Raw genomic sequence first — 27,926 nt, forward strand, 5'->3', positions numbered from 1 at the left:
CACCATCACCTACATAATTCATATTCTTAGAAAAACCACTGAGGAAAAAGCCATCTACCATTGAGGCAGATGGCAGAGCAGTGAGAAGCGAGGGGATCTGTGGTCAGATAGCCTAGGCCCGAATCTAGTCTCCTCTGGCATTACCAGCCATGTGCCTTGGTGGAAGCCTTAGCTCATCACCTATAAGATGAGACAATAATAGAACTTACACATCATAGGATTTGTGAGGATTAAGTGCAATGATCCAAGTAAAGCATTCAGTAAAAGTGCCCGATAAATATTAGTATTGTTGTGATCTGTAAGATTACTATCTACAGAGGTGTTTTATTAGGCGATTGTTTTATTCTCCTTTTACTTTCACTGAGTTGGGTGGGCTTTGTTTTATTAACCAATATAGGGGTAGTTGTATCATGTTTTTTAATTGGAAGCAAAATCTTTGTAAGGTATACATTAATGTACTAATGTACTGTAATGTATATAGTCATGTATACATTTTATATGTATTACAAAATCTTTGTCCTAGCATAATGTGAACTTTTTAGTCTCCTTAAATGTTCTTGTCTCTAGCTGAAATCATGCATATTAATAAAGTAAATATAAGGTTCCTTTTGCATGTGTACTGCAGTTCTTATGACAATTGTATTAGTTTCAGTAGAGTCTTCATGAAATGTTCAATGGGCTGCAATTTCTCCACGGAATGTTTAAGAATATGTAAAAAACCTGAAGCTCACTTCCTTTATTTCTTTTTATAAGCAACACTTTCACCCATAATACTTGTGGAGGACCTTCTCAACAATGTTACACTGCCTCCTGCAACGGTAATTCACAGATGCTCCTGGATCACACCCATTTCATCATTTGTATACTCGACCCTGCTCTGCAGGTCTATGGACTGGGCTCACTAAGAATCACTACGCACCAGTGACTTCAACCCTGATTATGTATTAAACTCACTTGAGGATCTTTTAAAAAATACTGATACTTGACCCAATTGAATCAGAACCCCTAGGGGTGGGCATCCTTTGTATTTTTAAAAGCTCCCCAGATGATACTAATGTGTAGCCAGGGTTAAGAACTGTTTTTGATAATGAGGGAACTAAGAAGATGCATTGAAAATGCTAAACAAAAATCTTATTGTAGATTTAGTTTAAATGCAAAGTTCTCCTAGTGGAAAGAAAAAGGAATAATTCACTTCTTACTATTCCTCTCTCATGCCTATAAACCCACCCGCCCAGTTATCAGTCAATTTTCAAGATAATGGCTTTGTTCTATCTGACAAAAGGAAATCAATGGTACCGAAAACTACTAAAGGTCACGGAGTGTAAAAGACCTTCAACGATCTTGCATTAATCTTCACAAGTGGCCTTATATTGAAAATGAAAATGATGGTTTTCAATAGACAAATGATGACATTTGCCTTATTTTCTGATTATCAACAGCCATGTACCTTTTTAACCCCTGCAGTGAGAAGGTCAAGTGAGGAAAACCCACAGGACTGTAATGAAATAGCATCTCCTATCGTATACAAAGAAAAAAGAAAATCTGCATGTTTTGGCATCTACTTTTGGTCAGAATAGAAGAAAACCCATAATAGTCTAAAAGCCAACTTTTTTATGTCCTCGTGTTCAACTAAACTTGATATTATGTCAATCTATAGTTGTTTAAGTGTGTATCAAATAAACCAGAGGAGTTTAACGCGTAAGAATGAAATGTCACCAAGAATTTTCACAACTGCCTTCTGTATAAAACATGCTATTTCATGTCATTGGCATCATTCTCTAAAATTATGCCCCTGAACTGCTGGAGATTTCTTACTTCCTAGCTTTTAAATTTATTAGGCCCATTTATTTACTTTTGACAGTTGTTATTTCCAATAGACCTACATAATTTGAACTCGACAATTCTGTTTTATGTCACCGCCACCCGAACCAACAAATAAGAGACAGCCAAAGTGTTCTTAATTCTGAGATTGGTCTTTACTTTTTCTTTGCTTAAAAAATTTACTGAAAAAAATCCTACAGGGGCTCTAAAGATGAAAAGCCATCCTATTCCTTCTGTGATATAAAATGACAAGGGGAAGATGCCAGGTTTAAAAAAAAAAACAAAACACACCAGCTTCTGCTCCAGAGTATTTTTGGTCCCCTGAGGGACGCTGCAACCCTTCAGGTTAAGTCAAAAGCGCCTTCTTCAGAACCTTATTTGTTAAATATTAAAAGACACTTCATCTCACAAACACCAGAGTTTACAACACATAATTCATTCTTCCAAATTCTCTCTTTCTCCTCATAATCTCACACTGAGCAAGGTGAAGGAGAGAATCTTAATGTAACAAAGGAGATGGATGTGTGAAGTATGAGGCTGAATAAAAATGGCTGAAAAGCAATCCAAGCGAGGCTGGAGGGTGGCCACACCCAGTGCTAATATGGACTGTTTCAAAATAAATCTGCTATGCCAGAGGGTACTGGGCACTGCTTTTATTTCCCCTCTACTTGTTCCACAGATACCCATTATTAATAAATAGTAGTTACAGGTTACTCCAATGACAGACAAAAAACCCTGAAATATTTCAAAGTGAGCCATCCTAATATGTGGCTACGCCATCATATTTTCAGGATTTCGAGAGCCAGACTGCATTTCCAGGCTCCTTTGTGTGACCACAAATAACCACCCTGAAATGGGTGTGTCCCTCTTAAAAGGATGCACTAGAGCCCTCTCACTTAATGCTTCTACCAGGAGATTTCAACCTTTCTGCAGAAATTAAATGCAACGGGATTCATGGAACAATAAGAAAGCATTTCAACTCCGGGGAGGAGAACAGATTAAACAAGTACTGAATGATCAATGGATCCCGAAAGAGCTCCCCGAAGAGGCAACTGATGCATTATTTAAATTTCTAGCATTACAACAAGAAAACAAAGGGGTGGGGGCGGGGGGGGGGTTAAAAAAAAAAAAAAGAAAAAGAATGCAAACACCATCCATTTTGATTTTTGACATGACAAGTTTACTCCCCCCAACACAAAGCTCTCGGGTATAAAGCATGCATAGGTCCCACAGGTGAAATGATGCACAATGGCCGAGTCCGGGTCCCGGGGTTCCCGTGCACCGCAGGCATGCACTACCGAAATAAAGAGAATACCCTGACTTTTCCAGTTGCTCCACACACAGTCCATCTTGGTGGAATCGGCAGTGGCCTGCATCGTGCGGGTTTTGGAGGCTCGCCGTTGCTCTCCTCGGGGCGCGGAGCTGGCACTCAGGGTCTGCGCCCCGGCTGCAGCGGCAGGGCTCACCGTGGCCGCGCGGCTGCAGACTGACTGAGGCTGCACCAGCCGGCGCGCGGCAAGGGGCGGGCGCGTCGCGGGCGCCGCAGTCTCCGCGGCAGCGAATCAGCGCGGCGCGGCCCCGGGGCTGCCTGCGCGCACAGGGATGCGGGCGCCGCTCGATGCGAGAGCGCGGGCTCGGCGTCCGTCCTGGGGGCCTGCCCTGGAGACGGCTGAGGCGGCTCTGACCCGGGAGGCACAAAAGCAGGCCAGGTGTGGGAGGCGTGGGAGAAGAGGAGGGGAAAAGGGCCAAGGGCGGGGATCAGAGTGCGGCACTCAGGCTGTTCCTGGGAGTTCCTGACACGGGGTGCATATTCTAGAAATTTCTTAGACACCCAAGAAACCTGTTGGGTAAGACGCAGTTGATGTCAGCACAGATGGCAGGCTTTCAGCATAATGCCCCCTAATTGTCCCCGTTGCTCATTCACCTCTCTCTTCCCCAATTCTTTACATTCCAGCCACGGTTTATTTTAATTGCCTGGCATCTTCCAAGCAATCGCCAGATCTTTTCCTCTTTCTGGAATATTCCACGGCTATCCAAAACCTTTGTTGGCAAGCCACAATCAGTAAAGAAATCCTGCTGCTCAGTAGGTCTTGTGTATTTCTCCTGTTGCCCCTCTTCTCCAGCTCAGTTTGTGGTTTGAACGAATACATATCAGTCAGAATGTGGTGCCTGTAGGCTCTGGTTCAAAGCCTTTGGACTTCCCCACATGGAGTTATTTGTCACTGCACTGATATTCCAAGAGAGGTCAGTTGTGGGGGCACCAGAAAGAAGCCAGGGAAGAAAAGGGCATTCTGCCTCAACAACATCATCTTTGGGATTGAGTGTTGGGGGGAGATGGAGGTGGGCAGTGTGTATCATTTGGGAGATACAAAGCTGGTTTCCAATCCCAGTGAATCAAAATTCAAGTCCCCAGTCACAATGCAGATGCCAATGGGAGGTGTCCTACTATTTAAACCCTACCATGAAATACTTCATCAGATTAAACACCAAGGCTTTGAGAGAATGGACAGGGGATAGGTACATTTTGATGAAGAAAAGAGAGATGGCATAGAGGAAGGCCTTGAATTTGGGCATTATCTGGGGAAAGACAGTCCTGGTGGAAGGAACCCTTGAGGAGACAAAACATAACATGGGGACAGAGGGCACCTTGGGAACCACAGGGGCATACAGAAGGAAGAGTTCCCATTTTATTTGTTGTGGCATGGCATTATCCATGACACAGGATTCCTCTCTCTCCCTTGGGGACAAATGGAGCCTTCACGATTCTTCCACAGTTCCCAGAGACATTCCTTGCCAGACCCAAATCTACATTTGCACATCCTGTACCAGCGAGGACTTAAAGACAGGAGTCTCAAGGTTATGCTGTAGATATGATTTATCTTTCATTTTATGAAGATTATACACTTTAAAATGGGATCTTTGAGATGATGCGTATTCTTTTTAGGATGCGAGCTTCCAGAGAAACCGAGCCTCTCTCCGTATCTCTGTAACATAACTGAAACTACTCATGAAGCTTAATAAGAATGAGATCGGGAGGATGATTTGGCACTCCTGGGCAGCTGAAGTCTCCTACAAGAGGAGGAGTGTCAGAGCTACCACGGAGCTTACAGGAAGGAAAAAAGTTATTACAAAGCACTTTTCAAATTGACCTGCTCCAGTGACAGTGGTGACTTTGTAATATTTCTATTTCCATGCCCCCTCCCAATTTTTTTTTTCAACATCACGGTCATGTTTGGGAATTCAGTCAGCAAAATACTGAAAAGACAGGTACTGGATGATTTGACCAGCAGTGAATGCTCACTGTATGAGGCAAGGCTGGACGAACTAAAAACAGGTTGGGGGACAAGACTCAGAGGAAGGAGAAGAAAGGGGTTGCCATTGTGGGCTGCTGCCACACTGGCCACTTTTCTGTTGGAACCCTTTGGAGCCTTGGCCACTAGGAGGCACTGCCAGTCCAATGATAGCCCCAGTCTTCAGACCTAAGTCCAGAAGGTGCCCCCCACCAGTTACCTTTAGTGGCGAGTATTAAGTGTCCACTGAGTTACCAGAGCCACTGTTCATTGGTAATCTGACTGTATGGTTCAGCAAGCTGAGGGCAGCAACATCCCCGGTGAGGGAAAGCAGGCAGAGGCAAGCTCTCCCACAAGTGAAGGGGAGGGTGTCAGACTTCTTGGGCCATGGGTTTCCATTGGCTACAGAGTTGACCTTGGAATGTCAGCTTAGCTGAAAGGCCACATTGTGTGTAGTCATGCTGAATGTGAAGACGGAAGCTTGATGACACCCAAAAAATCAAGATAGCAGTTTGACAGCTGAAGGTTGAGGTGAGGCATCTGATGCCACAGAGATACACACAAATGAAATAAGAATTGAGGGGCAGAGGTAGTAGGTGAAACAGGAATGAACTTATTAAAGAAAAGTCAGGCAGAAAAGTATGAAGAACTTGACTGAGAATTGGAGGATGTGGGCATTAGACCCACTTATGTTGCAAAGGTTAGTTATGTGGCCTTCGGCAAGTTATCACCTTTATCACTTTCCGACCTTCCTCTCATACAGATGAATTACAGCTTTAGATCTTTGTTTTTGTGAAATAATAATTTATTTCTTGTAGACACTGTAAGTGGGTACTTCCTCTGCACAAGTACCCACACAGTATGAATTGAAAGCTCTTGCCAAGATCAAAATGATAAAATGGGTAGAAAAGATATGTAAATTTTCCTTGAGGGGTGAAAGAAAACAGAAAGCAAAATCAAGCTTGCTAAATGTGGGCAGGAACGGCCACTGTCTTTAAACCAGGAGAGAACAGACGGGCTTTGTACACAGCCAGCTCAGAACTTGGTTTAGGTGCCTGCCAGGAGAGGAAGTGATTTCTTTAGTTTTCAGGATGAAATCATGCTGTAGGCATTCAGTTCTAAGGAAAAACAAAATAGTCAAGTTTTGAAATCGCATCCCAGATCAAGAGAAGTGTTGAAGACTACAATGCTCAGAATGGCTGCATGGTGTCTGTTTTTGTAGCCCTAGGATTTTACCGATGAGAATCAGTGGCACCTACGCTGATACATTTATTCGATAAATATTATTCAGCACCTATTGTATTCCAGACACTGTTCTAGGCATAAAGCAAAATTGCTACTTTTAGGAGGTTTATATGCTACTACGTGTGGGATGGGCAGCTAATAATAAAAGAGGTAAATATATATTTCACTTGTGGACAAGTGTACAGAGGGAAATAAAGCAGGTAAAGGGGATCGAGAATGGGAGTGGGGTAGAAGTTTTCTATTTTATGAGGAGAGTTAGCAAAGGCCTACCTCATAAGGTAAAATTAGGGCAGACACTAAAGGAGAGAGAAGGAGAAAGCCATTAAGCTATATGGGAGAGTAGCATTTATAAATGCACTGAGTTTTCAGGACAGAATGTAATAGCTGGTAAACTATATGAAGCTCATAGAACTCCTTGTATAGTGTGTGTGTGTGTGTGTGTGTGTGTGTGTGTGTGTGTGTGTGTGTTAATGCTTTGAGAAGTATAGCAATTGGAAGGAAAGGCACAAAACCAAAAAAGTACTTCATTATGATCAAAGAACACTAAGAACTCTGCTTTATGCCATATGGAATAAGGAAATTTAAAGTAACAACCAATTTGGTACATAACCCACGGTACCAAAATAATGCATGAATTGCATTCAGTTCAAACAACAGATTAGCACTTGTTATTTGCCAGGTGCTTTCTCATATGGTATATATTTAGTTGTTACAGGACCCCTAAGAGGTAGATAGTGTTTACATTCATTTTCTTGATTCATTCATTCATCCAATCTCCAAACATTTACACAGTCCATACTAAGTGCCTGTCATTGTAAATACAAAGAGAGCTACCCACTAGAAACTTGAGTTTAGTAGGGGGAGATTTACACGTAAATAGGTAAATGCAATCAACTGATAGATGTATGAGCAGGAAAGAGTGGATACACAGTGACTGGGGGAAGAAGAGGTTTCAGGAAAAGCTTCAGAGAATAGATGATAATTAGGTTGAGTTATGAAAAAAAGAGGATCACCAGTTTGAGCAGACAGATATGGAAACTGAATCATGGACAGGTGCAAGGGACAGTGAGACAGATTCAAGGAATAATACTGTCAGAAAATGAAGGAAACATTGCAGAGTTTCAAGGGGAGGAATAACACCTTGAGAAGTTGAATAATTTATCCAAATTTGGCTTAAGATTTCCCAGAATTGATAAAAGCCACACATTATAGCACTGAGCAAGACAAGAAAAAATCGATACCCTGACCCACATCATAGTGAAACTGCAGGGCATCAAAGACAAGAGAAAATCCTAAAAGCAGGCATAAGTAAAAGATACCTTGTCTCAGAGAAACTGTTGGGCCAGCTGCAGTCTGTTAATTAACTGAAGCCAGAAGACAACAGAATAATGTCCTCAAAGGAGTGGGGGGGAAATAACTGTCATCTAGAATTTTGTACCCAGCAAGACTACCACAGGCATTTTCAACTATGTAAGAAATGAATTTCCCAACTGCAAGCCCTGCAGAAAAAGCTACCAACGTTCATTCTTCTGGAAGAAGAAAACTGAACTTAGAAGAAGCGAAATGCATGAAAGAATGCTACGTGTAAAAACTGGTAATGGCTAATTTGGGGGTTTATAAAAGAAAGGTGAAATTAAAGTAGTAGACAAAAAATAGAACATAAGGTAGGAAGGAGTGATGAAAGTGAAAGCATCCTAACTTTCTAGTACTATTCAGGAGGACAGTAGAGATCTTTAAATTTTCTTTGAGACCTTAATTTTAGACTATGAAAAGTCAAATTTGTGTGTTAAATATTTAAGGGTCACCACTAGAAATAACTAAAACATATAACTACTAAATGAGTAAAAGGTATAAACAAGGCAATCAATATATTAAATCACATTGAGGTCAGGAAAGGAAACCATGAGAAACAAAGAAGAACTGGTAAATAGAAAGCATAAAATAAAGTATTAGAAGGTATCTAAATATATCCAAATAATGCCAGCTAAAAAGATGGAAACTCTCAGATTAGATGAAAAAAATCTAGTTTAAGGATGTTTATAAAAAGAAAATCCTAAAACATACTGACACAGTAATGTAAAGAACTACATCAGGTTAATAAATTTTTGCATAGTGATTTTGCTAAACTCGTATTAATTCTAATTGTGTATTCTCTTGAATTTTCTATGTACATAATCATATTCTCTCTGAACAAATATGGTGTTATTTCTTCCCTTCCTATCTTTATACTTTTAACTCTTTACTTTGACTTACTGCGCTGTCTAGGACTTTCACATACAATGTTATGTAGAAGTGGTAAAGGTTATATATTCTCTGTTTTACTCTTGAATTTAGGGGAAAAGTGTGCTCAGAATTTTACATTAAATATGATGTTGGCTGTGAATATTTTAGCTGTCTTTTATCAGATTAAGGCAAGTTCCTTCTATCCCTAGTTTTTTTTCAGTTTTTGTCTTGAACAGGTATTGAATCCTATCAAATGCTTCTACTGAAGTTACTGAAATGATCAGAGATTTTTGTCCTTAATTCAGCTAATACATAAATAAAACAGATAGCATTTTGAATGTTAAACCAACCTTGCATTCCTAGGATATACCCCATATGGCTCTGATGTGACATTCTTTTTACATATTGCTACTCAATTTGGATTCAATTTTCTAATGATTTGTGTAGACTTTTCCTATATATATTCATGAGCTCTATCCTCTACCTTTCTTTTCTTGTAATATCCTTCTTGAGTTTTTGTAATATCCTTCTTATGCTGGCCTCACAAAAGAAGCTGAAGAGTGTTACTCCCTCCCATATTTTCTAAAAGAGTTTATGTAAGGTGGTATTATTTCTTTTTGGAATGTTTGGAAGAATTCACCAGTGAACCCATCTAGACCTGGAGGGTTTTTTTGTGAGATGCTTTTTTTTTTTTTTTAATTTTTTTTTTTTAACGTTTATTTATTTTTGAGACAGAGAGAGACAGAGCATGAACGGGGGAGGGGCAGAGAGAGAGGGAGACACAGAATCGGAAGCAGGCTCCAGGCTCTGAGCTGTCAGCACACAGCCCGACGCGGGGCTCGAACTCACAGACCGTGAGATCGTGACCTGAGCTGAAGTTGGCCGCTTAACCGACTGAGCCACCCAGGCACCCCTGTGAGATGCTTTTTAATTATAGATTTCCTTAGTAGATACTGGATTATTCTAATTTTTAACTTCTGCTTGTGTCAGTTTTAGTAATTTTTATTTTCCTCAAATCAATTCATTCATTTAAAATATATTGTCAAATTTATTGGTATAAATTATTCATAATATCATAATGTTATGATTGTAATAATCTGAGAGGCTATAGCCATGTCTACTTTTTCATTTATGATATTGCTAAGTTTTATTTTTCTCTCATTTCTTGATCATCTTATTGGAGGTCGATCAATATTATGAATGAATTTCAAAGAATAATTTTTTTTTCTTTTGTATATCTTTGTATATGCTATTTCATTGTACTCCTATTTTTATAATTATTATTTCCTTCTTTTACTTTTGTTTTTCTTTTCTTACCTCCACAAGATAGAGGCTTAGATTATTTTCAGCCTTTCTTCTTTGCTAATATATTCATATTCACTTAAAAGTATAAAATTCCCTCTAAGTACTGTTTTAACTGCATCCTACAAGTTTTGAAACATTATATTCATGCTATTTGTCCAGTTCAAAATACTTTCTAACAGTCGTCTGTGACTTTTTTCCTTTTGTCCATTAATTATATAGAATTATAAACTTTGGATGATTGTTGTAATTATCCTATTGTTTATTTTCAGTTTAATTCATCTGTAGTCAGACAACAAACTCTGTACAATTTTAATCCATTGAAAATTTCTTGAAACTTGCACTAGAGCCTGGAATATGATCTATTTTGATACATGTGTTAAGTGGACATGGATGTATATTCTGAAATGTTAAGAGTGTTCTATAAATGTAGTTTGGTCATAGTGGTTAATAGCATTATTCAAATAATCTATCTTCCTACTAATTTTTTAGCTGTATGTCTGCCAGATATTGAAGTAAGTATATAACAACATCTAACTTTCATGTTGATTGATCTATTTTCCTTTCAATTCTCTCTATATATACATAACTTTACATAATAAATGCTATAAATATATATAAATCTTTATATATATTGAGCACTTATAAATTTAGAATTATCACGTCTTACTGTTGAGTTAACCTGTTTATCATATTATGAAATGTTCCTCTTTATCTCTAGTAATACTCCTTGACTTCAAGTGTAGTTTGGCTGATATAGATATATACACAACAGCTTTCTTTTGGTTGGTGCTTGTATGATATGTCTTTTTCTGTCCTCCATTTTCAAACTATCTGTATCTTTTTATTTTCTTAAAGACAGTATATTCTTGGGCATTTTTTATTTTTTAATGTTTATTTATTTATTTGAGAGAGAAAGAGACAGACATTGAGCAGGGGAGGAGCAGAGAGAGGGGGGAAAAACAGAATCCCAAGCAGGCTCCAGGCTCTGAGCTGTTAGCACAGAGCCCCATGCGGGGCTCGAACTCATGATCTGCAAGATCATGACCTGAGGCAAAGTCAGACGCTTAGCCGACTGAGCCACCCAGGCACCCCTTGGGTCTTATTTTTAATTCAGGATAGTAATCTTTGTTTTTTTAAATTCAGTGTTAAGTCAATTTACATTTAATGTAATCTTTGATATTGTTGGATTTAAGTCCATCAATCTGCTATTTATTTCTTATTTATCACGATCTTTTCCTTGCTCCTTTATTTCTCCTTTCTTGCCTTCTTTCAAAATAATCAAGCCTAGTTTTTATTAATTAATCCATTTATTTGCTACAATAATTTTCTAGTTATACTTTTTAAATACTTTGGTGATTAGCTTACAGTGATAATGTTCATCCTTAACTTACTGGAGTCTATCTTATATAGTACTTTTACAATTTCCTATGCAATAAAATAATTTTACAAGTGTAAACTCCAATTACTGCCTGCCACTTTTAAGCTCAGGTTATCATGTTATAAATACCAAACAATGTAATAATTTTTGTTGTTCTAAAAAAGTCAATAGTATTTTACATCTTCTAACATATATACCTTTTTCAGTGTTCTTCATCTCATCCTGCATTACTATATTTCCATCTGGGATCATTTTATTTCAGTCCAAAGAATTTTCTTTACTATCTTTCAGTTCTGGTCATGGCAACCGATTCTCTCAGTTTTGTTTTTCTTACTTTATTTCACTTTCATTTTTGAATGTTAGTTTCACTGGTTAAAGAGCTCTAATTTGGCAGGTTTTTTTGTTTTTTTTTTTTCTTTCAACAATTTAAAGAATTAATCCTATTGACCATTGATCACTCCTAGTTTTGGTTGAAAAGTCAGCAGTTGATCTCCTTGTTTCTTTGAAAATAATGTTTCTCATTTTTATGGCTGTTCTTAAAATTTGTATCTTTAGCTTTGGTTTTATGCAGTTTGATTATGATAAGTTCATATTTCCTATGGTGTCTACTGAACTTCTTAAATCTGTATACTGATTGATGCCTTTTACCAATTTTGAAAAAAAAATGTCAGCCATATTTCTTCAAGTATCCCTTCTGCCTCATTTTCTCTCTTCTTTCCTACAAATCCTATTATTCATAGGTTAGCCCTTCTGACAAGTTTCTTATACTCTCTTCTTTTCATATTTTTATTCAGTTTTTTCACCATTTTGGATTTTTCCTATTGAGCTATCTCTGAGTTCACTAATTTTATCTTCTTCTGTGTCCAAAGAGCTATTAAATGTATCTAATTAAGTTTTAACTTCAGAAATTTTATTTTTCAGTTCTCGAGAGCTCACTTGAATTTAATTTTATAAATACCCTTTCTCTGTTGAAATTCTCCATCTTTTTATCCATTTTCTTTCACATATTTATAATAGTTGTTTAAAAGATTTTATTTAATGTCAGCATCCAGATCATCTATGGGTCAGCTTCTATTGTCTTCTGTCTTTTTAAATTCCAGCATAGCTAATACATATTGTTATATTCATTTCAGGTGTACAATATAGTGATGCAACAATTCTATACAGTACTCAGTGCTTATCATACTAAGTGTACTCTTAATCTCCTATACCTATATTAGCCATCCCCTTACCCACCTTCCCTCTGGTAACCATCAGTTTATTCTCTATAGTTAAGAGTCTGTTTTTTGGTTTATCTCTTTTTTTCTTTGCTCATTTGTTTGCTTCTTAAATTCCCCATATGCATGAAGTCACATGGTATCTGTCTTTCTCTGACTTATTTCATGTAGCATTATACTCTTTAGATCCATTCCCATTGTCTCTTTTTTATGTTTCTCAGTCACATGTTCTTGCCTCTTTTACATGTCTAGTAATTTTTTATAGCATAATAGATATTGTGTATTCAAGAACTATAAAGACAGGCAGTTGATGCTATTTTCCCACAGAAAGGGCTCACCCCTTCGTCTGTTTAGCAGCTATGGTGAGGGGCTGATCACATCACTTCAATTATATGACAGACCATAAAACAAGACTCAATACATTTTAAAAGAATAGAAATCATACAAAATGTGTTCTTCAACCACTTAGAATAAAATTAACAATCAATAAGGAAATTTGTAAATTCACAAGTCCGTGAAATTTAATCAATAGACTTGTAAATAAACAATGGGTCAAAGAATAAATCACAAGGGAAATTTAAAAATGTTTCAAAATACATGAAAATGAAACAATCAGAGGGTACAGCCAAAGTAATGTACATGCTTAGAGGGACATGTATAGCTGTAAACACTCAGGACAGAAAAAAAAGAAATGAGTAACCTAAACTCCTGCCTTAAGAGAACAGAAAAGAAACACAACTTAAACCCAAAGCAAGCAGATGGAAGAAGTAATGGAGATGAGAGTGGAAATTAATAAAATAGAAAAATTATAGAAAATCAATGAAGCCAAAAGTTGGTTCTTTAAAAGGATCAACAAAATTGACAAACCTTTAGCTAGAATGACTGAGAAAAAACAAAGACTCAAATTACTATAACCAGCAATGAAAGAGGGGACACTGCTGCCAACCTTATAGAATTAAAAAGATTCTAGGGAAATACTATGAATAACTACAGACAAACAAATTAGGTAACCTGGCTGAAAATGAACAGATCTTTAGAAAAACATAAACTACCAAAACTGACTCAAGAAGAGATAGAAAATATGAATAGATTGAAATGAAAAGACATTGAATTAGTAGTATTAAAGCTTCCCATGAAGAAACGCCCAGGCCCAGATGGTTTCACTAGTGAGGATCTACCAAACATTTAAAGAATACTTAACACCAATCCTTCACAACTCTTCCAAAAAGAAGAGGAATTGAGAAAACTTTCCATCACACTCTATGAGGTCACTACCACCCTGATACCAAAACCCAACAAGAGTATTATAAGAAAAGAGAATTACAGATCAATATTCCTTATGAATACAGATGCAAAATTCCTCAATAAAATACTGCCAAACTGAAACCAGCAATATATAGAAAGGATACATCACAACTCAGTGAAATTTAAGCCAGTGTAAAACACCAACCAATGTAATACATCATATTAATAGAATAAAGAACAAGACCCACGTGATCATCTCAATGCAGAAAAAACATTTGAGAAATTGATCACCTTTCATGATAAAAAACACCCAAGAAACTAGGAAAAGAAGGAAACTTCCTTAATCTGCTAAAAAGGAATCTCGAAAAAACTCATAGCTAACATGAAACTTAATGGCAAAAGATTGAAAGCTTTCCCCCTAAGATCTGGAACAAGACAAGGAAGTTTGCTCTGACAATTTCTATTCAGTATTGCACTGGAGATTCTAGAATATAACAAGGAAAAGAAAGAAAATTGGAAATGAAGTAAAACTATCCAGATTGGAAATGAAGTAAAACTATCTCCACAAGGAGAGCCCGGGTGGCTCAGTCAGTTAAGCATCTGATTTCAGCTCAGGTCATGATCTCTCAGTTCATGGGTTCAAGCTCTGCATTGGGCTCTGTGCTGGCAGCTTGGAGCTGCTTTGGACTCTCTGTCTCCCTCCCTTTCTCTGCCCCTCCCCTGGTTGGACTTTCTCTCTTTAAAAAATAAATAAATATTTAAAAAGAAACTGCATTTCTACACACTAGCAGTGAGCAACAAAGATAAGGTTAAGAAAACAGTTACATTTACAATAGCATAAAAAAATACTTAGGAATAATTTGAACAGAAGAAGTGTAAAGTTTATACTTGAAAACTATAAAACATTGTTGAATGAAATTAAAGAAGACTTAATTAAACGGAGAGACATTTTTGCTCATAGATCAAAAGGCTTAATATTGTTAAGATGGCAATATTCCCCAAATTAATCTACAGATTTAATATAAACTGTCAAAATCCAAGCTAAGTTTTTTTTTCTTTCAGAAATCAACAAATTGATCCTAAAATTCATATGGAAATGCAAGGAACCCATAACATACAACACAATCTTGAAACAGAACAGAGTTGTGGGTCTCACACATCCTGATTTCAAAACCTACTACAAAGCTACACTGATTATGACACTGTGGTACTGGCATAAGGCTAGACATGTAGGTCAATGAAATAAAATTGAGAGTCCAGAAATAAACCCTTATATATATAGTCAATTGATTAAGTGTGCCAAGACCATGCAATGGGGATAAGAACAATATTTTCAACAATAGCGCTGGGACAACTTGCTATACAAAAGAACAAAGCTGGACCCCTAACTTACATCATATACAAAAATTAACTCATAATAGATTCAAGACTTAATGTAAGAGATAAAACTAGAAATCTCTTAGAAGAAAACAGGCATAAATTGTCACAACCTTGGATTGAGCAGAGGTTTTTAATGCCCAAGGAACAAAAGAAAACAGATAAATTCAAATTTTGAACAAGTTTTTTTGACTTAGGAAAAAACCACTTTTGTGCATCAAAGGATACTGTCAAGAGAGTGAAAAAACAGTATTACCTCATACCTGTTAGAATAGTTAAAATTAAAAAAACAAACAAACAAGAAACAGTGATGCTTGGCTGGCTTGGTCAGAAGAGCATGTGACTTGAGCCTCACATTGAGTGTAGAGATTACTTTAAAATAAATAAATAAAACTTAAAAAAACACACACACAAGAAACGCCAAGTGTTGGCAAGGATGTGGATAAAAAGGAACCTTATGCACTGTTGGTGGAAATGCAAACTAGTGCAGCCTGTGGAAAACAGTATGGATGGTCCTCTAAAAATAGAATTACCATATGATCCAGTAATTCCACAACTGGGTATTTACCCAAAGAATACAAAAACATTAATTCAAAAACATATATGTGCTCCTATGTTTATTGTAGCATTATTTATAAGGCCAAGATATGGAAGCAGCCCAAGTATGCACTGATAGATGAATGGATGGAGATGTGGTGTATACATATACAACGGAATATTATTAAGTCATAAAAAAGAATGAAATCTTGTCATTTGCAACAACAGGGATGGATCTAGAGAATATAATGCTAAGTGAAATAAGTTAATCAGAGAAAGACAAATACCACATGATTTCATTTATATATGTAATTTAAGAAACAAAACTAACAAGCAAAGAAAAAAAAAGAGACAAATCAAAAAAAGGACTCTTAACTACAGAGAACAAACTGATGGTGACTGGAAGGGAGGTGGCAGGATGGGTGAAATAGATGATGAGTACACTTAAAATAGATGAAGAGTACACTTAAAAATGAACTATTGGGACCTCACCAAGATAAAAAGCTTCTCCACAGTGAAGGAAACAGCAAAACTAAAAGGCAGCCAACAGAATGGGAGAAAATATCTGCAAATGACATATTGGATAAAGAGTTAGTATCCAAAATCTATAAAGAATTTGTCAAACTCAACACCCAAAACCAAATAATCCAGTGGGCAGAAGACCACTGGGCAGAAATGGGCAGAAGACATGAATAGACACTTTTCCAAAGAAGACATCCAGATGGCTAACAGACACATGAAAAGATACTCAACATCACTCCTCATCAGGGAAATACAAATCAAAACCACAATGAGATACCACCTCACACTTATCAGAATGGCTAACATTAACAACTCAGGAAAAAAACAGATGTTGGCAAGGATGTGGAGAAAGGGGAACACTTTTGCACTGTTGGTGGGAATGCAAATTGGTGCAGCTACTCTGAAAAAAGGTATCGAGATTCCTCAAAAACTTAATAATAGAATTACCCTATGATCCAGCAATGACACTAATAGATATCTATTCAAAGGATACCAAAATGCTGATTCGAAGGGGCACATGCAACCATATATCCACAATGGAATATTACTTGGCAACCAAAAAGAATGAAATCTTGCCATTTGCAACAACATGGATGGAACTAGAGTGTATTACGCTAAGCAAAATAGTAAGAGAAAGACAAATATCGTATGATTTCACTCATACATGGAATTTAAGAAACACAACAGATGAACATAGAGGAAGGGAAGGAAAAATAAGAAAAACAGAGAGGGAGGCAAACCATAAGAGAATCTTAAATACAGAGAATGAGCTGAGGGTTGCTAGAGGGGAGGCTGATGGGGGGTGGGCTAAATGGGTGATGGGCATTAAAGAGAGCACTTGTGGGGGCGCCTGGGTGGCTCAGTCGGTTAAGCATCCGACTTCAGCTCAGGTCATGATCTCGCGGTCCGTGAGTTCGAACCCCACGTCGGGCTCTGGGCTGATGGCTCAGAGCCTGGAGCCTGCTTCCGATTCTGTGTCTCCCTCTCTCTCTGCCCCTCCCCCGTTCATGCTCTGTCTCTCTCTCTGTCTCAAAAATAAATAAACGTTAAAAAAAAATTAAAAAAAAAAAAAAAAAAAAGAGAGCACTTGTGATGAGCACTGGGTGTTATATACAAGTCATGAATCACTGGGTTCTACTCCTGAAACCAATACTCCACTGTATGTTAACTTGAATTTAAACTTTAAAAAAAGAGTGTATTTGTCATGATGAGTATTGAGTAATGTATAGAATTGTTTAATCACTGTATTGTACACTTGAAGTTAATACAATACTGTATGTTAACTATACTAGAATTAAAAAAAAGAGATTATATATGCTTTAAAAAAAAGATTCCTCCTCCAGATGGCTACGATGCTGCATCTCGGCATGAGGCCTGGTGAACAGAGTGTGAGCTGGAATCGAGCCTCATTCGCCATGTTGGCCAGGCATTCTTACAAAGGGCACAACCTGGCAACTTTGCATGGCAGCTTGGATTGCTACTCGGCCCACCCTCCAAGCCAGCCTTGTTCTGTCTCAGCCTCTACTGACAACACAACTCTGGCTCCAGCCAAAATCGCTGTCTGGAGTTCCTTGACAACCTGAGTTTATTGCTGTCCCTTTCCTGGTCCTCTCTTCCCATCACATGTCTTAGAATTTCTATTGTTGGACATAACTTGAATTGGTTTCTCCAGTCTACACATTTCCACCAGACCTGGGGCATGACTGTATTTGCAGATTTTTTTTCTTTACTAGGGATTCGGTTGTTCAGATTTGCTTTTTGTACATCCCTGCCCTCTAACTATGGGTGGCTCCAGATTTTATTTTTCTTTTCTTGCTACCTGTTGGTCAGTGGCTAACTGTATATATAATAATGTTATCATGCACGGGAATGCAAGCTGGTGCGGCCACTCTGGAAAGCAGTATGGAGGTTCCTCAAGAAACTAAAAACAGAACTACCCTACAACCCAGCAATTGTATTCCTAGGCATTTATCCAAGGGATACAGGTGTGCTGTTTTGAAGGGACACATGCACCCCCATGTTTATAGCAGCACTATCAACAATAGCCAAAGTATGGAAAGAGCCCAAATGTCCATTGATGGATGAATGGATAAAGAAAGTGTGGTATATATATACAATAGAGTATTACTCAGCAATCAAAAAGAATGAAATCTTGCCATTTGCAACTACGTGGATGGAACTGGAGGGTATTATGCTAAGTGAAATTAGTCAGTCATAGAAAGACAAAAATCACATGACTTCACTCATATGAGGACTTTAAGAGACAAAACAGATGAACATAAGGGAAGGGAAACAAACATAATATAAAAACAGGGAGGGGGACAAAACAGAAGAGATTCATAAATATGGAGAACAAACCGAGGGTTACTGGAGGGGTTGTGGCAGGAGGGGATGGGCTAAATGGGGAAGGGGCACTAAGGAATCTACTCCTGAAACCATTGTTGCGCTATATGCTAACTAATTTGGATGTAAATTTAAAAAAAATAATAAAACAAGTTAAAAAAATAATGTTATCATGCACACACACACAAAATAGCTTTTCCAGAATGCCTTGCACATAGCAGTGGCAATAAGGCCAGGTTTTAGCCAATGAGATATAAAGGAAAAATCTGCTGGAGGGCTTCTGGGAAAGATTGTTTTCCTCATTAAAAAGCAGGTAGAACTCTTTTCTCACTCTGGCTTCCCCCAGCTTTCTTTGAGGATGTGATGCTTGGAACTGTTGCAGCGATCTTGTGATCATGAGGAGAAGGCCATAATAACTGTCAAGAGTATAGTGCCCTAATATTGTGGATGTGTTGTGCCATCAGTGTCTCTGGAATCTCCTACTTCTAAGCTTCTTAGTAAGTGCACACCCAGTGTCCTTATGGTTCACACTGATACTAATTCGGATTTTTCTGTCACTTGCAGCCAGAAGCATTCCTACTGACAAATCACTGACTGAGGTTCTATAAAAGGGTTACTTAACAGTGTTGTGGGTTTTTTTTTCTTTACATAGAGACTTTATTATATGGACTCCTTGTTTCAGTGAGGAGGAACAAAACCTTCTCCATTTTCTGCACTTTCTCCAGTCTCTCCATTTTCTGCACTTTCCTCTTACCATGAATGAGTTAGCATTTTCAACTATGCTCTTTGAAGGTCATCATGGACCAGTTTGACAGAAAGCTACAGAAAACAGAATAACTAAATAAATGGGTTGCTATTGCAAAAAATTTGCCTTGTACATCAATGTAAAATAAACATTTTCAATTAACTATATGTCATAGAGGGAGATTCTGATGATTTTGCAAAAGTACCTTATTAGTATAAAGTCACCACACACAAAAAGTTTCCCTCTGCTGAACATGCATTAATGAACAAAGACCAGAAACTAGATTAAAAAAAAGATGCCATTAAACATTTACAGCACAGCAGTAAGTTTTTGCGAACAGTTACAGCTTTTCAAACCACCCCTAACATATCTAGAAGGGAATTTTTAAAAATACTAGCCTAGGAAGCTGCTGGGGCAGCACTGAAAGTTTTTCTCAGCAAGAGGCAACCTGGATCCACAAAACCGGAGTCTCACTGCTTAAGGTTTGGAATTTCAGAGGAGGGCTCTGTGTTAGGGAAAAAATAGACAAAGCACAAGAATAATTGATTATTGTGGGGGAATAGGTACTAGAAAAAACCCACTGCAAAGTTCTGTAGCACACAGCCATAGGAGCTCAAAGGAATAAAACCACAAAGACTGAAACAATATGCTTCCTAAAATGTGACCATCTCTTCTCCCTTAGCTAACCTAACAATCATGTAACCTCTAACGTGTTGGGTGGTATCTGTGTTATAGTAAGTCTAGAAGTTTTAGGGACCAAAGAGGTATTCTTTCTTTCAGAATAGCCACGGCAGGTCCCGGGCAAAAAACTCATGTGAGGTGAATTTTAAAAGATGCTTATAATAGTGACTCTGTTGTTGTTGTTGACCTTTGCAGGAATGCTCCTGAAGTTGGTTAACTGAAGAGATACACAGATCTACTTCTCAAAGGTCTACTGATCTCAGAAATACACTTGGAGACACTTCTTCAATCAACTTCAGTGTTCTTAGCATAGACTTACTTTTGTGGTATAAAATATAGAGCCGTGCTCCAATTATGTTCTTATTTTTCCTTTAACCTAACTGATGATGGTTTTTAAGAGCCTTGAAGGTTAGAGATACTGACTTAAAAGTAATTCAGCAAAACTGACATCTGATGTAAAACTTGAAGTTAAAAGAGATCGGGCATGTGTTGATCAATCTCCTTCAACCACATGTTTCAGCAGCTCCCTGGGAGGACAGTGGTCTTTCAGCCCATTCATGTGCTTGAGGATGAAAAATATGTGCTGGTATAGGCTGAATAAGTGCGTGTATACTAAGTCATTATGCTCAAAGAAAGTAAATGACATCCAATTATCATAAATAATGTCTAGTGTATTTTTGCAATCTATTTTTTTAAGTTTATTTATTTTTGAGAGAGAGAGAGAGAGAGAGAGAGAGAGAGAGAGAGAGAGAAATCACGAGTGGGAGAGGGACAGACAGAGAGGGAAAGAGAGAGAATCCCAATCAGGCTCCACACTGTCAGCACAGAGCCTGATGCGGGGCTCAAACCCACGAACTGTGAGATCATGACCCGAGCCGAAGTTGGACACTTAACTGTCGGAGCCACCCAGGTGCCCCTATTTGCAAGGTTTTTTTTTTTTTTTTAATTTTTTTTTTAATGTTTATTTATTTTTGAGACACAGAGAGACAGTGCGTGAGCAGGGGAGGGGCAGAGAGAGAGGGAGACAGAGAATCCGAAACAGGCTCCAGGCTCTGAGCTGTCAGCCCAGAGCCCGACGCGGGGCTCGAACTCACAGACCGCGAGATCATGACCTGAGCCGAAGTCAGACACTTAACCGACCGAGCCACCCAGGCGCCCCATTTGCAAGGTATTTTGAGCCATGTTAAAAGGTGTTGACTGTAATCAAGTAGTTTCCCTGGAATACTCCTAAATATCAATATGGTTATTAACCAAGTCTTCCTAAGTGATTGTCATTAAAATACAGGCCAGTTGGGCAAGTTATGCTTGCACAATATCCTTTATGTGGACTTTTCTGCCTAAGCCACCACAAAACCAGCAGCAGTGCTGGCACAGTGAATGCACACCCCTCCTCCTACCACGCCTGCAGCACTACATACTGACTCAGCCTGGGGTTGATACGCGTGGAAGTGTACATGGGGTGGAGAGAAGGCTGCTATTTAAGTTTTTACTTTTTTTTTAATTTTTAGTTTTTTAAATGTAAATTTATATTTAAGAGAGAGACAGTGCATGAGCAGGGGAGGGGCACAGAGGGAGGGGGACAGAATCTGAAGCAGGCTCCAGGCTCTGAGCTGTCAGCACCAAGCTCGACATGGGGCTTGAACTCACAAGCCGGTGAGATCACGACCTGAGCTGAAGTCGGAAGCCTAACCAACTGGGCAATCCAGGCGCTCCTGTTATTTAAGTTTTTAAAGAGATGTTTGTCCTGCAAAGACACATGTCAAAGAGTCAAATTTTTGAAAAGAAAAGGAGACAATGCCCAACGTCAAAGTTGCCCCTCTTTGCACATCCTTCTTTATATAGTATACAGATTTGTGGAGGATTCTTACTTCCTATTTTTAACCATTGTTAAAGACAAACCATCAGGAGTTTGTGGGAAAAAAAGTCCTTCTTATTCCTCCTTTTGCAACTGTCAGATAACACAGAATCAAGATTATGCATAACTCGTACATAAATCAAAGAGCAGAGAAACATTCCACTCCCAGAAGAATAAGAGTAATACCAATAATAGCACACATTCATTAACATATATACCAAGTGACAAACACTGGGCTAAATGTTTTACACGGGTGCTCTCATTTAATACAACAAATTTATAAGGAAGGGCTGCTAATACTTCCATTTATGGGGATGGAAGGTGCAGAGGGGAGAGGAATCTGAGGCTCAGATTAGGTTAGGTAACTTGATCCCACCCCCAAAGTCCCTCAGAGGCAGAATCAGGTTCAGACCTAGGTTTCTCCTGCTTCAGAACTCCGGCTGTGATCCAGGGCACTTTACTGCCAACTGACATTTCCTAACAACCACCCACTGTCTGTACCAGAGAAGCCAGGGGCTGGGCAAACAAAGGGTCTAAAGCTTCTAAACCCAAAAAGGCCAATCCCAAGGTGGAGGACAGCTCCAAGCCTCTGTGGAGCTGGACTTGGGCTCCAAATTCAATGAAGGGAGAGGATATTGTGTGTTTTGCCTAGTCATTGGCTACTGCCCACAAAATGAAGACAGGAAAGCTCAGATATTACATTTCTGACCTCTAGTTCTTGCCTTTCTCTTTCTTGAAATGGACACCATACAACTTGATGCCATAGTGATTAGGAAGTGATCAGTTGGATATGCAAATGCTGGGAGTCTCCAAAGTCAGCCTTGCTTTCTCTCTGGACTTTGGGATGTGAGTCCAGTCTGGTTAAGATGCAGCAATGGCAGAAGAAAGATTTCTGGCTCAGCCATTCGCTAGTCTCACTCCCTCAGATACAGTTTGACTTCCCTGTGCTTGGGTTTATCAGCAGGAAAAAGAAGAGAATGCTTACCACACACAGGTAACTAGGCCACATGTTGAGTACATAGCAGCTGGTGCCAGTTCAGAAGAGGGCAAAATTGGACAGTGCACCTCAACGTAAAAAGCCATTCCACAGTAGTAAGTAAAGCACTAGTAAGTTACCTCGGAACCTTGAAGGATGTTACTTTAATTTTTTTTTAGTGTTGATTTATTTTTAAGAGACAGAGACAGAACACGAGCAGGGGAGGGGCAGAGAGAGAGGGAGACAGAATCCAAAGCAGACTCCAGACTATGAGTTGTCAGCACAGAGCCCGACGCGGGGCTTGGACTCACGAACTGTGAGATCATGACCTGAGCCAAAGTCAGATGCTTAACCGACTGAGCCACCCAGGCACCCCTTGAAGGATGTTACTTTAAAACCCTATTATATTCCAAGGAGAATTACTATTTTTCTACCATGGTGTTTTGAGTTTCATATAATCCACACAAAGGATGTATCGTGTGGCAAGTTATTTTCTAAATTAGTATCAAGGGAGGTGTTACTTTTATAAAATAAATTATGTTTTGTTAGATAATGGCAGTTACTTAACAAATAATTTTGTGTTGAATGAATGAATACAAAGCATTCTTTTTTCGTCTTGACTTTTTTTTGCTCGACCAGGAAGTTCAAAGCCAAATGTAATATAAAATCAGAGGAACTATACTAACATTTATCATAGCACAATTACTTCATTCATTTTTCTTTATGGATTTAGTTTCCTATTTCTTTTTTACTTTCATTTAAAGTTTTTTCTTATTTATTTTTAAGTAAGTTCTTGAACTTGTAGGACTTGAACTCAAAACCCAAGATCAAGAGTTGCATGCTCTATTGACTGAGCCAGCCAGGCACCCCAACTTTCAGGGTTTTTTTTTAATGTTTATTTATTTTTGAGAGAAAGAGAGAGAGAGAAAATACACAACCAGGGAAGGGGCAAAGAGAGCCGGGGACAGAAGATCCAAAGTGGGCTCCACTCCGATAGCAGAGAGCCTAATGCGGACTCGAACTCATGAATTATGAGATTACGACCTCAGCCAAAGTCAGACACTTAACTGAGTGAGCTACCCAAGTGCCCCCAACTTTCAGTTTTTTTAACTGAAATTTTTATTAAGGCACTTGTAGATTCACTTTCGGTTTCAATAAATAACACAAAGAGACCCTGTGCACTTTGTACAGTCTCCTCCAATGGTAACATTTTGCAAAACAACAATACGGTAAATACAGCAGCATAATCAGGGTGTGAACATTGATTCAATCCCCTGACTTTCTTCGGATTTCTTGTTTTACTTGTACTGGGGTATGTGTGTGTGTGTGTGTGTGTGTGTGTGTGTGTGTGTGTATTAAGTTCTCTACAAATATATCACTTGTTTAGGTATGTATATCCATCATCACAGTAGAGACACTGAACAGTTCCCATACCACAAAAAATCCCTCCCGATGCCCTTTTTTTAACCACACTCCCCTTGTACAATCCTCCCGCATTTAATTCTGTTTTTAACAGGCCTATTTCCTACATGTCTTAGAAGTCCACAGGAGATAAGTAAGAATGAATAAATATTTTGAAAACAAGGTTATACCTCATCACAGCCTTGTTGGCTACGTTGGATAGCTTGGCCAGAGAGCAAGGTGATGATGTCTCTATGTGTTACCAGTATGGCAGCTTTCCTGGCAGTGAGGAAACACTTGGGGCAAGCACTCTTGAGTTTTTAATTTAACAAGCAGTTGTTGATTGCCCAGTGTTTCAGGCATACGCTGGGTGCTGGAGAAACAAAGATGGATAAAATACATGTGTTCATCAATAATTGGGAGGTGGAAATGTAAAGAGTAATTGCAATGCAGGCGATACCACAATTTCTTTCAAATATTTGGTTTCCAGTGCAGATTAAGGAATTCAGAGTTGGAGAAATAAAGAGCTATTTTAATGATAGCTAAAAATGACCAATTAGTAAAAATGCTTTGAACAATGGTTTTACTTAAACGAGGGAGGGTTACTACTAAAGGAGCTATTTAACAAATGGCATTCCAAAACTAACCCAAACATAAAGAGTGTGTGTGTGTGTGTGTGTGTGTGTGTGTGGTATTCAACACACTGAAAGATCTTCATCTTTTATACTGAAAGAAGTTCTTTACAAACGGAAAGAAGTTTACAGCTTCACACTGTGAAAAGAAAGCAACGGAACATGAATAACTCTAAAATGAACCATGCAAACAACAGAACATACTTGGGCTAAAAGGCAGAAGCAGCGAAAGAGGTAAATTAATATTTTAAAAATTGCAAATGGTAAAGAGTGAAAAGACAAGAGAGTTGTAAAGAACTATAATGGGAAGCCAAATAAAGTAAATATTTTCTTCACCTGAAATTAGGGGGAAATTGATATAGTTATTCATTCATTCATTGAGAACCTACCACAGGCTGGGCTTCCTTCTCGGTGCTGGACATAAAAAGGTGAGCAAGTCACATATGAGGCCAGGGAGCCTGGCAGGCCACGCAGATGAGCACACACACAATTACACAGTGGGAGAGGCACCATTAAGGGGCAGGACAGTCAATCACAGGGCTCGTGAGAGGAATGGCTAACCAAGATATGGTGAAGAGGGCCATTAAGGGTTTCCAGGAGGAAGCGGTGTCTAAGCAGAGTCTTGAAGGATGAGTAAACTAAGTCACACAAAGAATGTGTGCATACGGGCAAGAGGTGGGGCAGAGAGGAAAGAAAATATGGGCGTGCACATGCAAAGTTCTTGAGGTGGGCGGGGGGCGGGGAGAATTGGAGGCAAAAGTCAGAACGCTCATCAGGAAGCCAGAGTGCTGATTTGGGGGTCAAGAGACTAATTAAAGTACAAAATTTAATTACTTGAGGATGACAGCAGTTGGGGAGGGAAGAGCATTAAAATTTATTGAGCATTTACTATTCCAGACACTGCACTAGATGCTTTTCATGTGTCATTTCACGTTAATTCTCACAACAACCCTCTGATTTAGGGATGATTAATTCTGCTTTACAGATAAGAAGCCTAAGATTTGGAGGGGTTAAGTAACTTGTCCAAAGTCATACCATGTATAAGTGGTAGAGCTTGGATTCAAACTCAGGGGCCCTCAGTTAACTGCGTTATTTTTTATTATCTGTCCTCTACTGCAATTTTATAATTAATATATAAATTATAAGAAAATAAATCCTGGAATTTTGTTTTCAATGAAACCAATCATCAAGGACATGATCTAGGGTCAATATATTCAGCCTCCATTCAGACGTTTGGTCCTACTTAACTTTCAGTCCTTCAAGGCACCTCCCTGAGAGCCCTGCCCCCTCTAATACTGGGTTAGATGCTTCCATGTATGTGCTCAAAATTCACGATTGTCTTCTTGTCTGCTCCCCAAATAGACTATAAGCTTTCATGAGGGTAGGTTCATCACTGTGTCATTAGCACCTAGTACAGTGCCTGACATATGGCAGTTAGTTTTAAAATAAATATCCATTAAATGGGGGCACCTGGGTGGCTCAGTCAGTTAAGCATCTGACTCTTGGTTTCAGCTCAGGTCATGATCTCACAGTTTGTGAGTTCAAGCCCATGTCTTGAACTTGGGATTCTTGAGCTTGGGAACTTGAGTCTTGGGATTCTCTGTCTCCTTCTCTCTGCCCCTCCCCCACATGCTCTTGATCTCTCTTTCAAAATAAATAAATAGTCTAAGGCCATACCACCCTGAACGTGCCCGATTCCATCAAAATAAATAAATAAACATTAAAAAAATAAAGCATCCATTAAATGAATTTTCTAAATCAAGATTAATAGGAAAAAATTAACATTGGAATGTACATTTATGACCAATTATCTTCAATTGGCAAGTGGGAAAAGTAATGTTAGCTAGTTTTTGCACAGAAATTGTGCAGATTAATAAGTCAATGCCTTCTGTACACAGGTTTCTCTCTCTATCTAAGGTTTGCTTTATGCCATTTTGCTTCTACGAAAGACCTACATTAATACCTGTTTTTGCTAGCTGAAAGAAATCCAAAGAGACTTTTCACTTTCACAAAATGTTAATTGCTTCTTCACTGTGCCATTTTAGCTCACGAAAGGTTTCATTAGAACGCTCTACTTTCAGATAGCAGGGGACACCTGTATACCAGGTCCTCAGAAGGTTCTGTACATATAGCAAATGCTATATACATATACATGACCTTGAGAATATCATCATCATTATTTGTAACTGCAGTGGCGGCAACCAGGGAACAGGTTCAATTAATACTGGTAGTTTTATGGCCTGAGAGAGAAGTCAGAGTTTGATGCAAAGAAAAATTAATGGAATTCTGTGAGAAGCCCCCAAGAGATAAGCTAAAGCTTAATGGGTACCTAGCTGACTAATGACTGGAAAGGACTTCTGAGGGCAAAGGGCACATACACAAACATGGTGTGTGGTGGAAGAATGCCAAAAAAGGAGGCAGGACAGTATGAAAGATGGAGGAAAAGGGAAGAAGACAGTAGGGTAGTGTACCTCTGTTCTATCAGTTTTAAAAAATCACTCGGTATATTCATGAAAAAAAAAAATTTCTGTATCCATCCTCAAGTCAGCAAACCAGAATCACTGGGGCTGAAGCCCTAGAATTTGCATTTTAACAGGATTTGGGGGTCATTATTAAGAACTGGAAAAAAAAATGACCCACTAGTTCTTAAATCCATGAAGCACGATAAATAACCACAGCACAGGGAGCCTGGGTGGCTCAGTCGGTTAAGCAGCTGACTTCAACTCAGGTCCTGATCTCGTGGTCTCTGAGTTTGAGCCCCGCGTCCAGCTCTGGGCTGACAGCTCAAAGCCTGGAGCTGCTTCGGATTCTGTGTCTCCCTCTCTCTCTGCCCCTCCCCTGCTTGCTCTCTGTCTCTGTCTCTGTCTCTCTCTCTCTCCCCAAAATAATAAACATTAAAAAAAATAATAACCACAGCACAGAAAGCAATGAGGTCCAGATATGCTTATTCTCTAGGAGGCAAGATGAGCACCCCAAAGGGATTTCTTTTTTGAGAAAGGCCTTATGAATTCAGATGATGAGAACAGATTTGTCATATTCACCACACCCTACTTAGGAAGCAGTTCTCACCACAACTCTACCTGTACACCCACTCTACTGCTCTCTGTTCAGGTCTCCCCAAATGTGAGGCACT

The 27,926-nt window shown here is 38.7% G+C and overlaps 1 protein-coding gene and 1 long non-coding RNA gene across 3 annotated transcripts in view; one reads left to right on the forward strand and one right to left on the reverse strand.

Moving 5' to 3' along the window:
- The window catches only part of RTN1 (reticulon 1), a 227,166-nt gene that overhangs the window by 22,295 nt on the left and 176,945 nt on the right, over window positions 1–27,926 (reverse strand). Inside the window, exon 1 of one of the 2 annotated variants that reach the window (XM_019451654.2) lies at window positions 3,137–3,337. The exons of the other annotated variant lie outside the window; for it this stretch is intronic. Within the exon in view, the coding sequence (XP_019307199.1) occupies window positions 3,137–3,197 (61 nt within the window). The 5' untranslated portion in view covers window positions 3,198–3,337. Of the gene's footprint in view, window positions 1–3,136; window positions 3,338–27,926 lie in introns of those variants that run through there. 2 annotated transcript variants of the gene reach the window in all.
- Window positions 7,838–20,284, forward strand: LOC109268392 (uncharacterized). Its single transcript, XR_002080626.2, has 2 exons — window positions 7,838–7,950; window positions 20,125–20,284. It is a non-coding gene; the product is annotated as an uncharacterized LOC109268392 (long non-coding RNA).

The sequence above is a fragment of the Panthera pardus genome, unplaced genomic scaffold (genome assembly GCF_024362965.1).
Source record: "Panthera pardus isolate Hobbes unplaced genomic scaffold, ASM2436296v1 HiC_scaffold_24, whole genome shotgun sequence".
Classification (NCBI taxonomy): domain Eukaryota; kingdom Metazoa; phylum Chordata; class Mammalia; order Carnivora; family Felidae; genus Panthera; species Panthera pardus.